At 33.7% G+C, this 15,766-nt stretch overlaps 1 protein-coding gene across 2 annotated transcripts in view; it reads left to right on the top strand.

Annotated features, from left to right (window-relative positions):
- The window catches only part of LOC100372822 (protein flightless-1 homolog), a 46,908-nt gene that overhangs the window by 5,524 nt on the left and 25,618 nt on the right, over positions 1 to 15,766 (top strand). For both annotated transcript variants that reach the window (XM_085502462.1, XM_085502461.1), the window contains exons 8-21: positions 451 to 667; positions 1,083 to 1,164; positions 2,179 to 2,335; positions 4,523 to 4,611; positions 5,419 to 5,495; positions 6,768 to 6,901; positions 7,977 to 8,023; positions 9,570 to 9,635; positions 10,403 to 10,642; positions 11,160 to 11,275; positions 11,942 to 12,071; positions 12,674 to 12,755; positions 12,889 to 12,976; positions 14,119 to 14,232. In XM_085502462.1, coding sequence (XP_085358588.1) covers positions 451 to 667; positions 1,083 to 1,164; positions 2,179 to 2,335; positions 4,523 to 4,611; positions 5,419 to 5,495; positions 6,768 to 6,901; positions 7,977 to 8,023; positions 9,570 to 9,635; positions 10,403 to 10,642; positions 11,160 to 11,275; positions 11,942 to 12,071; positions 12,674 to 12,755; positions 12,889 to 12,976; positions 14,119 to 14,232 — 1,639 coding nt within the window. The remainder of the gene's footprint in view (positions 1 to 450; positions 668 to 1,082; positions 1,165 to 2,178; positions 2,336 to 4,522; positions 4,612 to 5,418; positions 5,496 to 6,767; positions 6,902 to 7,976; positions 8,024 to 9,569; positions 9,636 to 10,402; positions 10,643 to 11,159; positions 11,276 to 11,941; positions 12,072 to 12,673; positions 12,756 to 12,888; positions 12,977 to 14,118; positions 14,233 to 15,766) is intronic.

Below are 15,766 nucleotides of genomic sequence, written 5' to 3'. Positions count from 1 at the left end.
AGCATCTGAAGTATGACCACTTCATTCTTTAAGACAATGCAATAAATTCACTAGCTGATGAGTGAGTAATCAATGAAATCATAATTTAGTATGTCACTGCTAGGTTGGTGAATCTTGTTGACAAAATCACTAACAGGGACTATGTCATCAATAATGAAGCAGGCATCCAATGGATTTGAATGATACATCTTGATGGTGGGTGAATCATGTTGACATAATCACTAACAGGGACTGTGTCATCAATAATGAAGCACACATCCAATTGAATTGGATAATACATCTTGATGGTGGGTGCATCATGTTGACAAAATCACTAACAGGGACTGTGTCATCAATAATGAAGCACACATCCAATTGATTTTAATGGATGATACATTATTATAGGAAGGTTCATACATGATGAATTTTTTCATTTTCCGCAATGATCAACACTATTCTATTTGCCTACAGATAACTGGACAAACTTGGAAACTTTGAACTTATCACGGAACAAGCTGGCGTCATTGCCCAATGCCATCTGCAAATGTACTTCATTGAAAAGATTGTTTTTAAATTGTAATATGTTGGATTTTGATGGTATACCCTCTGGTATTGGTAAACTCTATGATTTAGAACACTTCATGGCAGCTAACAATAAATTAGAAATGATCCCAGAAAGCCTATGTAGGTAAGTCTACAATGCTATATTTTCAAAGGTAATTGGTAAGAATAATGTTAATTCTTGCTGAACAGTTAGAAAGGGTCAGTCTCTGTTCTAGTTTTGTGCGTTTTTACCAATACTGATATAAATATACATTATTTTGTTTCATGGTTAGATCAAATATGGCTGACTGGCAGCCATTTTAAATAAGTTTGTCTATTCTTCAATATTTCTAGAAATGAACCCTAATTTTGGAGCCAGCAGACAAAATTTGAGTCAATTTTCAGTTTTTACTCAAAAGATTTGGCTATTTATGATCCAATCTTCTGAAGGAAACAGGACTGTTTTGTGAACTTGTGATCAAAAGAAGAAACTGGTGGTGCAATCACTTTGAGCGGTTCACTCCCAGATTGTTCATCTCTATGCTATATTGTTATTACAGGTGTGGTAAATTAAAGAAGTTGGTGTTAAATGGTAACAGATTGGTGACCTTACCAGAGTCTATTCACTTTGCACAGTTAGATGTAAGTGAACAATGATACTTTTAAATGTGTTATTTTTGTATATTATTGGATAAGTACTAATCCTATTTCAATAAAACTTGGTACATGTTGAAAAACATGCATATTGATTATCTTATTATTATTAGCACATTTCTGATAATTAGATTTAAATTAGAGGTGCTCTTGAATAAATTAGACAGAAAACCACAGATGTAAAACCTAATACACACCTAATTAGTTTTCGGTTGCATAATATGCATACTAATTGTCCAATTTTCCACCTATATCTGAAAAATCAAAAGCCTTGGAACAATGCTAAAGACCTGAATATTCTTTAATTGAAATTCAAGCATACTAATTGCATAATTTGCATAATATGCATAATCATCACATTTGGAAATTTGGTTCATAAATGCTCTGGGCTAATCTACAGACATGATAAGTTCAATGTTGAAAAACAAGTATATTGATTATTTAATTATTATTAGCCAGTATCTCAAACAATCAGATTTAAATTAAACTTACTATTAGACTACAAACCACAGATCTACACATTTATTTTCTGTTAGTATTTTAAACTTCAATAATGTGAATCGCATTGTTTTCACATTGTGCATCTCGAATAGCAGACAACTATTAGTTGCCAAGCTTCTTGTTTAAAAGGCTTATCTTATTTTTTTTATTTTTAATATGCCTCCAATACGCTCAGCACGAGGAGTGTCAATGTCAGTGTTTGTTTTGGAAAGTAAAATTGTGTCAAAATAGATATGAACAGTCTGAACATGGATTTGTGTTTCCTCAATCAAGGAGAAAATTTGCTTCTGCACTCAGGCCTGAATCCCCATATTTAGTTAGTCTTATGAATATTTAAAACATCATTTTCATGAGATGGGTCCCATGCTACGTATACAATGCATGTTTGTTTACGCTACTGTGGCACTTTAATCTCAAGAGCTCTACAAATATATATCTGCTGAGATTAATCATTGCCATTACAGTTAATTAATTACATTAATTAATATTAATTAATTACAGTTACTTGATGTTCGAGACAATAATGGTATGGTGATGCCACCTAAACCAGTAGAACAAGCCAAAGGCAGCGGTCCTGAGTATTATAACATTGATTTCTCTTTGAACACCCAATTAAGGCTGGCTGGGGCAACTCCTGTAGCATCAGCACAAGCACCTGGTAAGTAATCTTTTTTTTTTTTAAACAATAGCCAATTCAGATATTCAGTTTAATGTAATGTGGCAAATATTAAGACTGTTATCAAAACCAATAAATAACAATTGCACCTTTTTGAGGAGCTTGTTTTGTACAAGACCTTGAACAGCTTGGGCTGCCTCAGTGTCTCCCAGTGAAAATTCATTATCTGATTGCAGATGGCCGAATGGTTGCCATTTTAATGTTAAAATTGGTTATACATGTACATGAACAGGTATTGTGTCCTTCTAGTTACACACATTGAACATGTACTATATATCGTGACCATAATGTCATTTTCAAAATAGCCGAATACAAATGCTGTTCTAGAGCCATGTCTCTGACATACATTGACTGATTACATTATACATCATGTCATTTGTGTCGTATCCTGATTTCAAAATCAGTTTTGTTTACCAATGGAACCAATGCGTACTTCGTCATGTCATGACTTGTTAGGCTTTCGATGCATTTCAGCATCGAAAGACTTTTGTTATTGTGATGTTTATTATTCTTATTCTGCCGTTTTTTAAAACTCTTCTTCTCGAAGACGGGTTACCCACTTGACCTGATGCTTTACAGAGATAATCTATAGGCAATTCTCTAAAACGTCAAAGTTTCCGATTTTCGATATGTGACGTCATTCGGCCGCCATCTTGGATTAAAGGCGAAATTTTCAATGCCATATTGCGCACCTTTCTAAGGGTCTGAGTGCTCCCAATTTTTTATGATAGCAGCAGTGGGACAAGGGCTACAAATTCCATAAATAAAAACTTTAGCGGTCACGTGACTTTTTTTACTAGAATTTTCAGAAATTTTGTTTTGCATCTCATTTGCACATTTTTTTACTAATTCACTAACCCTGCATATATTTTGAAAGATTAAGTGCCATAGTATTTATTTTTCCAAACGGCTTCTCGAGGCAACGAGCCGTTTTTTAGAAAATGATTTTAGAATGTTTTTTCACATTTTTTTATTTTATCATGCAAAGCATCAAGGGAAAGGGGGAGGGCCCTGTACATTCTGTTTTAAATATCTTAAGCACTGTCACAGATAGGCCCATGCAACCAGTGCAATATTGAAGCTATGGGATAAGAGATGTGACTAACACATTAAATGACCATATATGGTCATGTGACCTCATTAAATATGCAAGTCTCTAATATCTCAAGTACTATTCCTTGTACAAAACGTGGAACTAACGTTATATTGAAGACAATGGACAAGAGAATTGACCAAACTATTTGTTGACCATATATGGTCATATAACTCATTAAATATGCATATCCCTAATATCTTAGGCACTATCTCAAGTACAAACATGGAACCAATGCTATATTGAAGGCATTGGAAATAAGAAATGGCTAAAATGTTCAATGACTATATATGGTCATAGAACTCATTAAATATGCATATCTATAATATCTTGATCACTATTGAAGTTAGAGATATGAAAATAACGCCATATTGAAGGCATTTCAAAAAAGAAATGGCTATAATGTTCAATGACCATATATGGTCATAGAACTCATTAAATGTGCATATTACTAATATCTCAGGCACTATTGCAAGTACAAACGTGGAGACAATGCTTTATTAAAGGCATTGAACAAGATAAATTGCTAACATGTTCAATGACCATTTATGGTCATATAATTTATATAGTGTAATCAGTTCACCATGCTGTGACTAGATCAACATACATTGTGATCAATTTGCCTACAGTATATAGTAAACGGATCACAGTACATGTCTCCATTACCCTAGATATTACAGAAGTGTAATGTCATAACTCTGTTGCATGAACGCAATTCAGCGCTAACTCAGGCATAGCATCGAAAGCCAGTAATCGCTGCTTGCAGCTATATTTGAACTTGAATTTGTAGTTGGTAAAATTTTTGTAATTGCCCCATTCATGTAGGAATGTGCTGTACTGATGTGTAATTTCTAATGTAACATGTACATACCATACTCGACCGTGTTAGCGCCCAGGGTCCTCAACTCAGAAAATCATGATTTTTTTAGGGAGGGGGGGGGGTATTACGTATTCTCAACGGTACTTAATTCAGGAACTGACTGTCTGCCTCTACCACTGATATCACTGATGTCTACAATATCTCTTGTCAGGGATACATTGTATAATTAAATTCACATCAATGTTTCCATCTACAGTTAAAGATCATATAGCCCGTAAATTACGCCTGAGGCGCAGACGTGAATATAGTGAGAGTGCTGATCAGGAACAGGCTAAAGTTCTTAAGGTAAAATAATAAAACAAATTGAAATACCCAGACCAGATCACACAAGTTATCCTCATAAGGGCCCAAGTCAGATCACATGTACTGATATGACAGAACCCCATGGTCTGGCAGTTCTCTTCGTAAGTGAGGCATGTATTCAACCATATTTTCAGCAGAAAATACAGAATGGATAAAAACATTATTATACATTTGTCATCGTAATGCCATAAGTTACAGCGTGCTGTAACTCAGACAGTACGCCGCACATTGACCTCCGCTGTGCGTCGGTCGATACTACAGCTGTACTGTCTTCAAGCATACTTTGAGGTATTCTTGTAATAATCTTATATTATTTATTAATATATACTCTGAGTAGCACATGCACAATGAAAGTGTGTCAAAATAAGTTGTATACACCAGCATACTGTAAAACAATTTATTTTCACTGACAATTAATTTCACTATTTTGTTTTTTTGAGCTTATTCACTGTGTTTTAATTTCGTCAAAGAAAAAATGAGTTTTATTGTTATTTTACATGTTTATGTAGATTTAATTTAGCAGATTTTACTAATCAGTGAAAATAGCAAAATTGAAACCCAGTGAATAATTAAAGCATTTACAGTATTAATGATCCATTGTACAATTTCTGTTGAAGATGTGATTGTAATAATAGTATACATGTGGTTCATGTTTTTACATCAAAGTGAGTCATTTATGTTTCCACAATCAAATCTTTCCATAGTTAGCACATAGAAAAATGGTATATCATGGTTATGAGAGAGAGTTACATACTCTTATATTATAAATTCTTGTTTACTCTTATATAGGGAATGCATGATTTGGCGGAAGGTAAGAATAAAGAGGGATTTGATATGGATCAAGATGAAGAGCAGAAAGCTATTAAGTAAGTATCCAACTTTAATTTTATTTTCCATGGAACCATTGCCATACACTACTTGATCTATTGTGCAATTTCTATGGACAGCATTGCATTTTAGTTTTCTTAGGTCTCGTCTGTTTGTCCATACATTCAACCCTTAGTTCATCATCATTGATGTATGTGCCAATTTCAATCAAACTTGATCTCTCTTGAACTTGTCATCTCGCAAACTTGAGCAAGTCATCAACAGTTTATTTAAACATGCTTGAACCAATTTCAATAAATGATTGCATTGCCATCTCTCTTGGTGGGTTACTGATGAATGTCAGTTTGTTTTGTGATTTTATTTAAATGAACATGCTGTGAACATTGAAAGTATGTACAAAGACAAAAAATAATGGATATATTGCCTTGTTGATTGGTTTTTGCTTCAATGACCTTTGACGGACTGGTGGCCATTTTTTTTCCACCAAACACACAAAAAAATGTCATAAACTATTTCCCAGACATGTATTGCCCAATTTCATTCAAACAAGGTCTATGTCATTGTCAATGACTTGTTTACTATATTTTACAACAGGGACTATGCCATTTATGTGTCTTGTAATGTAATCTTTCTCAAATTTGGCCAACAGCAAGTAGCAGTTATTTTACTTATGAAACATTGAAGACCTGATATCAGCAACCATTTCTCAGATATGTTACATGGTTTCTGAGGACTTCACATGTTTTCAAGCTATAGCAATGTAGTTCACAAATTACATCTATATATAACCATAATGTGATTAAAGGTCCATGGTCGTCACACTGCACATGTGCAACATTTGTTTTGATAAACATTGATTTTCCCACAATCCATTGCACTCTTCTAATGGAAATCACAAGTATGAGGTTTGATCTGGGAACGACTTGCACTGATTATTGCCGTTGAGTCCTTCGATACCTTCCAATCGTCTAAAAAAATATCTAATTAAAGCTTGGTAACATCTCAGTTTGTACTCATTTATCTGCAGTCAAAAATCGCCATCTCTGTTTATATAAGACCCATATATCTTGTGCATTTGTGGCACGACGAATACCACCCTTTATTTATTCTCTAACATATTCTATTTAAATTAACAAGTAAGTTATAACTGTATAGCTTAAAAATAAAAAAGCCACAAGCTTTCTTGGGATCTAGTACAAGTCAATAGAACGCCTCAGCAAAGTTATAGTTGAGATTAAAATGTCCTTTGGGCATTGTATGGTTTCATTAGTTCTATGTTAAGTAACCATGACAACCACTTTTTTTTGTAGACCCAAGAGTTGGTTGGCATCTTTGGCAAAACCACAGTTGGATTACAGTGATTTCTTTACTGATGACACGGGTACATTACCGGGTATAACAGTCTGGCAGATTGAAAACTTTCTTCCTATCCAAGTTGATGAAGGTAAGATACTGGCAAGATGGTCGTACATTGTATTACTTATCTCGATAATTTATTTTTTCATGTCCATGTCCACTTTTTTCACTGGAATATTTGGGTCCAGTCATGCACTCTAAGGATGTATATTAAGCATTATCTGCCAACTATTGTTCTACTCAATTGACTGTAGTTACTTGATTATTTCTTGTCACAGTCGCCTTACCACACCACAATTTAAATTGACCTAGGCCTATCAATATAAGGTAGTACAGTTGGTACTATCGATATATGTTTAATTTTGGCTGCTAGACATTTTCACGCTTTGATGATTTCATGGTATTCATGAAGACAAAATTTGTTAAAGTCACTGACACTCTGTGGGAATTCTCTCTGCTGCAAAATTTTGAGATTTCCACTGAAATTTGTAAGATCGTTGTCTCTCGCGAAATAAAAGTTGTTTACAGTTATGTATTTCCCTTGAACGACTGAAGACATTCAAGTTTGCTTTCCAAGTTGGTACTACGAAGCCTATTGGTGTTTTGTAATTAATTAATTAATTAATGTGTAAAATGTTTATTAGCATGGATATGCAGGAATCTTCATAACTAGTATGATGTTTATAATAACTACCGCATGTTACTGAGGTTAAATCTGAGTAACAGCGTAACCTTTCTTTGATACATGCTAACAGCATGCTGTTGTCATCTTTGTATCTGTCTTTAATTATGTTGTTATTTCTGTCTTGTTAGCATGCTACATTCCTTGATGTTATTGTGTGTTTTTTTCTAACCCCTTGTTTGTGCTAAAATCTTTGTGCCAAATATTGTACGTTTTCATGCATTTTTCTGTGTGTTCAAAATACTGCAGATGTAAATGTCTAACTTGTCAATCTTTTTTTCCACTTCTGCTTGTCATCCTGGAAACCCATATAGATCCTGACTGTGGTAATTACATAACTTATATTCTATAACATTCATCTTCTATTGCATCATGTTATATGTGTTTGTTTGTTCAATTTTCTGCTTGTACATGTAGTATCATTTTCTAATTTAGTATGGAGTAACAAGTTAATCTTTAATTTCTTTTTTATCCTACACAGCTTTGTATGGCAAGTTTTATGAGGCTGACTGCTACATTGTACTAAATGTGAGTATTGTTTATAGTACATTGTACCGGATTCTGCCTTAAATTCGCCCAGGGCCGTTAAACGGCAGTTCGGGTTTAAAATGGGACCAAGAAACCGCCCAGGGCGATTTTTCGGCAGTTTTTTAAGGTGTTATTTTAATCTTTTATGATGCCTAAAAGTTTCGCTGTAGTCATTGATGCTTATTCAAGAGTATTGATGTTTATTATGACTAGCGTGAATGAGTTAGCTTCGTTTCGACAATGAGCTGTTATCACTGTAAACAATGTTAAATTATTCTTCAAATGCTCAGTTTATCTTTTTGAAAACAACTATTTTTTTTATTTAAAAACAAATCATGCCGTTTCCAATCGAAATCCAAGCCAAAAGATCGTACAACAACATCGGCAAATCTCTTTCGCGCTGAGTTCAATAACATTAACATATTTAAATGTTCTATGGTAATTTGAACACGTTGGCATCATCCATCGTTTTCATTGGTTAATTATTGATTTGACCTGCCAGGTCAAAGAACACCATTTCAGGTCAAACATGGCGGATATTCATTTCTACAGCATTGAGTGTTGAAAATGCGATCAAAATCATTCGCTTACGATGAAATAAGTTGAAATTTATTTGCATTTTATAACGATTCAACCAATTTATTTTTTGCACGTTATTATAATTATTACTAGGTAATAATCAACAATTGTAAAACGCAGCATGACCGGATTGCAATACCACGATCATTTGCTACTAAGCAATGCAGTTGCGTTCGTTGTTATTTGAAACTTCTTTTATTTAGAATATACTTTTGTTACTAATAAAATGTAAAAAACAAACAATTGTATTTGGCACACGAGGTTCGTTAATGTGATTTTTTTAGAGAAAGATGCGCGGTCTACTTTTTAATCCAGCTAGAAAAAAATGTATACAATTTTAGATTAGCTTCTGCAATAGTTTCTTTCGTTTTGGGTGGTCCAACTGCCGGTGTTGAATATCGGCATAGGTGGATTTTTCAATGAAAATATAAGCCTCCCTAAAAATATTTGATGAAAATTTTTTGAAATTTGAACCCCAAATAAGGGCCCACCAGCCGTGAAACCGCCCAGGGCGATTTTTCGGATGGGCGAATTTACGGCAGAATCCGGTAATACATTGTAGTCATTTGCTTGTTGCTATATGGGGCTTCTCTCAAAAAAAATCACGGCCATGGCAACAACCAAATAAACTACCACGGTAAATGATATTGGTAAAAATATTTTGGAACACTAATAACCATGGTAAATAGTTGATATCTCATCTAACAGACACTCAGACCTACATGTAGTTTATCATTTTTCAACAGCATAAGCAAATCATACCAAAGAACATTGAACATGATTAGTTCTGATACGAGTAAATTTATCATTGAAAGTCAAATTGTGCTTGTGAGCTTACTTGCCTTGCACCATGAATTGATGTGCTTCAGATTAGAGTCAGCAGTGTGTAATGATGATTTATTAAATATTGGAGAAGGTGGATAAAGCTTGAATATTTTTCCTACTACACTGTTTTGCTCTGTTGCAGTCATTTATTGATGAAGCTGGTTGTTTAGACTATCATATTTATTTCTGGATTGGAGAAACATCCACTGTAAGTACATTTTTATCTCCACTATGTGTGCGTCTATTCTTATATGTAATTGCAATGTGTGGTTTGTGAAATATGTTATGGATGGTATTAGATCATTTTTTTGTGTGTGTATTGAACAATAGTTTGAAGTTCTGTGGCTGCTATATGTACAAGTTGAGTGCACACTCACAACAGAAAGTGGGTTAATTGTGTTGATGATATTATTTGTCTCATTTTTTCAATATTTGAGTACACATCTTTGTTGTTCCTCTGAGATATCTCCATATGATGTATATACAAATACCCAGATGCCTTAAAAAAACTTTTTATTCCGCTTCACAGTTGAATTTACTATAATATAATAATTGTCTTATTTCATGCATTTTGAAAACTTTAAGACTTGGGCACCTGCTGTACAAAATCAACCAAGTTATTTGAAAAAGTGAAGCTGGTGTAGTAAAACATCTAATTAAAACTATGCTATATATTCCTGGTTATCAATGTCATCTTATGCACACTTACTTTAATTGCATTCATTTAAATTTCGCTATTTATGTTGATAATTGGAATCCACATTATCATGTAAATTAATAAAATAAGAGCTTTTATTTTTAATAGTTTCCCTGGCAATTTTGTAAACTTGAAACCCAATATAAAAAAATACCAAAATAATAAAAATATAAATGGTTTTGAAGTATGTCATGAGCTGTATTGTTTTGCGCATGGTATCCTAGCAACCACCTAAGCTCTGCTTCTGTGAATTTCATGGTCTTTATATTCACTCACAGCTTGACAAGAAAGCCTGTGCCGCAATCCACGCTGTTAATCTGCGTAACATGCTTGGAGCCGAAAGTCGCACAGTACGTGAAGAGATGGGAGACGAAAGCGAAGAGTTTTTAGATTTATTTGATAATGGTATAGCGTATATCGAAGGTGGAACCTCCAGTGGATTCTATACTGTAGAGGACATAGAGTACCCTACGAGATTATACAGAGTATCTGGTACACAGAATTTACATCTTGAACCAGTAAGTACATGTATTTACATTGTATTACCTCATTTGCACTTTCAGTAGCATATGGGCCAACGGTCATTAAGGCTGACCCCCCCCCCCCCCCTCTACACAAGCAAAAGTTTCTGAATGCGAAATTTTAAAAAGTACAAAAATCTTTACTAGTTCTGTTCACATTGTAATGTACTCGCGTGTACATTCTCACTTTTTATTTTGCTTGAAAATGAAAATGTTTTTGATCATTGTGCTCATCATTTAAAATGTGTGTGTCAAAGCTTTCATTATCTGAATTCTAGAAACACAATTGGAGAACAGTTCAGTTTTCAGGAACAATTGAAATAATAGGATAAATTTGTGACAGTTTTAAAATTAAAATAAAAGTCTGTGCCTAAGAACAAATATGCTATTATGATTTCTTCAAGTCTGAACACAATCTTTTTTCCATGTTGAGGACAGGCAGATAACAATTTCATAACAGTGGTTGACAAACCTAAGTGTGCAGCCATGTTTAATGTATTTGTGTTTAATTCAGGTACCTGTTGAGGTTTTCTCACTGGATCCTAAGTTTGTGTATATACTGGACTGTGGAATGAAAATGTACCTGTGGTATGGAAGCCAATGTAAATCACTAACAAAGTCAAAAGCAAGGTATGTGCCACCAAAATGGTGTTGCAATATTTTGCTCTTCTTATTAATTATTTTTTCTAATAGTGGACCAAATGTTCGCAATTTCTTATTGATTACATACAGGTCTTGATTTTGGAAAGAATAAAACAAAAAATGTGTGGGTTTTATTTTGTTAAAGTTGCACTCAGAGTTGTTTCTTGAAGCTTTATTAAGGTTGTGGCACTGTTATGTGAATTTGGTGGTCTTAATTTATGCAAATTGCAAAACAAAACAATCCCATAATTTCAACATTTAAGAACTAGTTTATTGGTTGTGTCCTGTTTAAAATGTTCTTCAAGTATAATTTTTGGGTACATGTAGTTAAGACAATTATATTTTATCCAATGTTGTGGTAAGTGGCAGGCAGATTTTTATCAGTTAATTTGTGAAAACTTTACTTTACTAAAGTTTTTATCTCAGTGCCATAATATCCAACATTTTTATGAATCGCTTTTTTTGTTGTATTTTTGGATGATTTGTTAATCTTGTACCAAATGGATGCAAGCCTCAATTGACTACAGTTCTTGTTTAATATTCTTGCAAAAATGTATGGAAAGAAAGATGTGAGTTTATTTTGTGAGAAGTTACATAAATTGACTTTGGCGTTCAAGGAATAAATTGATGAATATTAATGACTTGTTTATTCAGGTTAATGTCTGAAAAGATCAACAAGAATGAAAGAAAGAATCAGTCTGAGATCATTGCAATGTTACAAAATGATGAAATTGAACGGTTTTGGGAACTCCTGAGTGGTAAACCGGAGTGGTTTGAAGTTAAGGTATGTCAGATAAAAGTAGACAGAGAAAAAATGAAATTTTGACTATGTTCCATTTTGATTTCTCTTATCTGAATTAGGTTTGTAACCAGTCTCAGTGTTTTGTATGGAATTTATTCTCACTGATTTTTGACGAGTTGACTGGAAAATATAAGAAAAAAAGTGTATTCGCTGGATTTTATTTTCACTGAATCATTCCTTCAGCAAAAATAATTCCAAGCGAATATAAAGTATTTTACAGTATAGGACCCCCTGTACAGTTACAATCTGCTTTTACAAAATGGCTGCCAGTGCGGGGAGGCACATCAGCTAAGTACACACATAACAGTCCCTTCCCTACCTGGTTATCATTTGGTAGAGAGGAGCACAGGAGTAAAGTGCTTTGCCTAAGAATAGAACATTATGAACCAACAAGATTTGAACTAACATTGTATTGATTGTAAGTCCAAAGTCTTAAAATGCCTAGTAATAGAAGCATCCATCCACTAGGTTTATTCAATTCAGACCATTAGACATACCTTTACGAAAACACATAGAGCACATGCAGTTTTATAACTTTAAAGAGTTTGAGATTCATTGTAACTAACACATAACTTTCTGTTCAGCCATGGGTTGAAGATTTTGTACCTGCACGTCCCAAGTTGTACAAAGTTGGCTTAGGTATGGGATATTTGGAACTTCCACAAGGTAATTCTAACTTCCATTATAGATGTTATATATGCAAGCCTACAATCAATCATGAGTATATACATATTGTACATCTGTTATTAGGAACACAACATGAAAGTTTTTTTAACATTATGGAATATTGTTATTTTAGTTGATTTACCAAGACAGAGGTTAACTCAAGATTTATTGAATACCAAGAATGTTTACATACTAGATTGTCACTCTGATGTATTTGTCTGGTAAGAATTATATTTTAAGCAGGGGTTTTTCTAGAAAAAAACTGCAAGAGGGAGCACTGCAATTCAGCAGAGCCACCAAGTAGGGGAGATAGGGTTCTCCCTAAGTTAAAATGGAGTATTCTATGACTTCCTTGGGGCCAAAATTACTATCAGACAGGTCACAGTTGACAACTGTGGCCACATATGATCCCTGGTCAATCATAATTTTATGGTTGCCAGAGGATCTGCTTCCCAGGGTAAGGTGGTGCATGGCATGATGAAAGCGCTGTGCCCTGGTTTAAGTGTTGCACAAGTCACAAATGGTGACTTTACAATTACTGTAATCATCTATAGTTGAATTTATTTTCCTGAAAAAAATAAACAACTTAATTGTTGTGTGTAGGTTTTTCATTTCGTGCTCCCCTTACCTCTTACCATCTAGAACTTTTGAACCCTCCAAATTTCGTATAAGCAGCAGTACAGAAACCACCATAAACTATGCAGCTATTTCATATATATATATGTTTCATATATACATATGTTTTAATTTTACAATTGAGAAATGTTTGCGAATTTTGTGGTTTTGAGAAACCTTGAAATTTTGTAGTAGTCCATTTTGGTATTTAAAGTTGCATATATATTTGACCTGTCACTACCAGAACAAGGTAAAAACATATAATGTTATTTTTGCTAAAAAAATATGATATTGTGTTATAACCTTTCCACATGTTTCATTTTGAGTGCAGTGTAGGTTTTCACAAACCTACCTACCATTTTCAGTTCAGCATGTTGTGCGTGAAATCATCATCGCATACGATACAATGAACACAGAAGTATTTTAGGTTTACACATTTAATGATGTATGGATACCTCAACACAATATTCCCCTATATAAAAAAAAAGAAAATTTAAAATCAAATCATTTGAGTTTTGCTGCAGACGTTCATTCAGTCTACACCTTTCACATAATACGCAAGATTTTGCATTGAATGGACAATTACCTATTGCCCTTCATGGACTGACAAAGCCTCTTGGGATGCGGTACAGTTATCATGCTCCAAAAAGTAAAAACAAATTATATATTTTCTTGAAGCCTTTGTTCCTGGCTTTTTGAAAAAAATGATCTGCAACATGTACCACTTATTTGTTGTTTCAATCTCTAGGATTGGTCGTAAATCAAGTCGACTGGTTAGAGCAGCAGCTTTAAAACTGTCACAAGAAATATGCAATGTTATTCCAAGACCAGATGTTGCCATGGTTACACGTAATCTTGAAGGGTATGTTTCAGTTGACTTCTTTCAATGTTTGTTTTCAAATGTTAGAATAAATGTGTTTTTTTGGGATCATCACATTTTAATTTAAAGTCTCATCTTTTTTGAAGGGAGTTGGAATACCAGGTTAATTTCTTTGAAATGTATTTACATTTTATAGTTTTTGAGTGCCATTGTCAGGTACTGATAAAAATTGTCAAACCTTTTGATCAAAAAGTAAGAGCAATATCTTAAACTGTCTGTATGGTCCAATATTTTACAAAATGTGAATGTTTGCTCTAAATTTTGCACAAGTAAAATATCTGAGTTTTAACATAAAATACTGAACAAAAAAAAAAAAACATACACAATTGTAATTACAATTTTTGATCAGGATATTATGTTGGTGACAACCTCTCCTTGTTCAATAGATAATAGCATGTTCAAACAAAATAGGTTTTACCATATGATGCCTTCGTCAGCAGCACCATCAACAATATGTCATCTTCTATCAGGATGGCGACATCATAATTAAACATCAACATTTTTTAGCTGGATGTTGATGGCTTTATTTTTGAAAAATCACTATTGACATCATTGGGAAAGAGCTTGGTCTTTGAGCACCATCATTGGTTTCTTGTTTTCAGGAACATGTCGTAGTCTAAAATTGTATTTGACCTCTTGAAACTATGATGCCGATGCTACAGACCAGGATGGTTACTTTTGAATCATACTTATTAAACGTTACAAATTATTGCATGACTCAAATTTATCAGTGTTGCTGTCCAAATTTGTATTGCTCTTCAAAGGAAATCAAAAAAAAGGCCTTCATTTCACCTATATAAACCTTGGTACCATTGCACAACAGTTCAATTTTCTAGAAATGTGTGATCATTGTATTGTGTAACTGTTATCTACAATCTGTCACATGCGTGGAGCGATGACCACCATCCTTAAACATTGTAGTCCATTTTTATTTCAACATTGGGGAGAGACTGAACATTAAACTGTTCCTTACTGCAAGTAAATGCTCACAACTCGAAAATGAAACTGTATATTGATCATCTTTAATAAGCATGTATGAAGGAGGTGCTGTGTGTTTTCTTTGCTGCGGGAAAATATACCATGCTAATTTTGATAATGAAAAAAACAAATTATTACACTCTCCATTTTGCATATTAACATTATGCAGCAGAGCTAAATTGAAATAACAAAACTTTCTTCTCTTTCTTGCTTCTGAGTACTTCCTTCTCCATGCCTTTTATTAGTTCCTGATTTCAGACTTTATGTGTATTGTGCCCTGTTTATCAATCTATCTAGTCTTTATTTCCCAAACGTGCATAGACTGATTTCAATAAAACTTTGAATATAGAATGTGATATTTGGTTGGAACAAACATTTATACTGTTCTGTAGTTGGTTCATTGTTATACATACATGTAGATAGATTTCTTAAAACTAAGCACATCATTGGATATTGACGAACATAATTCTGTCATACTGAACTGACTAAAAAAAGAACCACACATTTTTGTTTTTCAAAAATATTGATCTGGACTGAT

Source organism: Saccoglossus kowalevskii, chromosome 8 (genome assembly GCF_978046115.1).
Source record: "Saccoglossus kowalevskii chromosome 8, keSacKowa6.1, whole genome shotgun sequence".
Lineage (NCBI taxonomy): Eukaryota > Metazoa > Hemichordata > Enteropneusta > Harrimaniidae > Saccoglossus > Saccoglossus kowalevskii.
The sequence above is the reverse complement of the archived record's forward strand: the minus strand, read 5'-3'. Positions and strand labels throughout refer to the sequence as shown.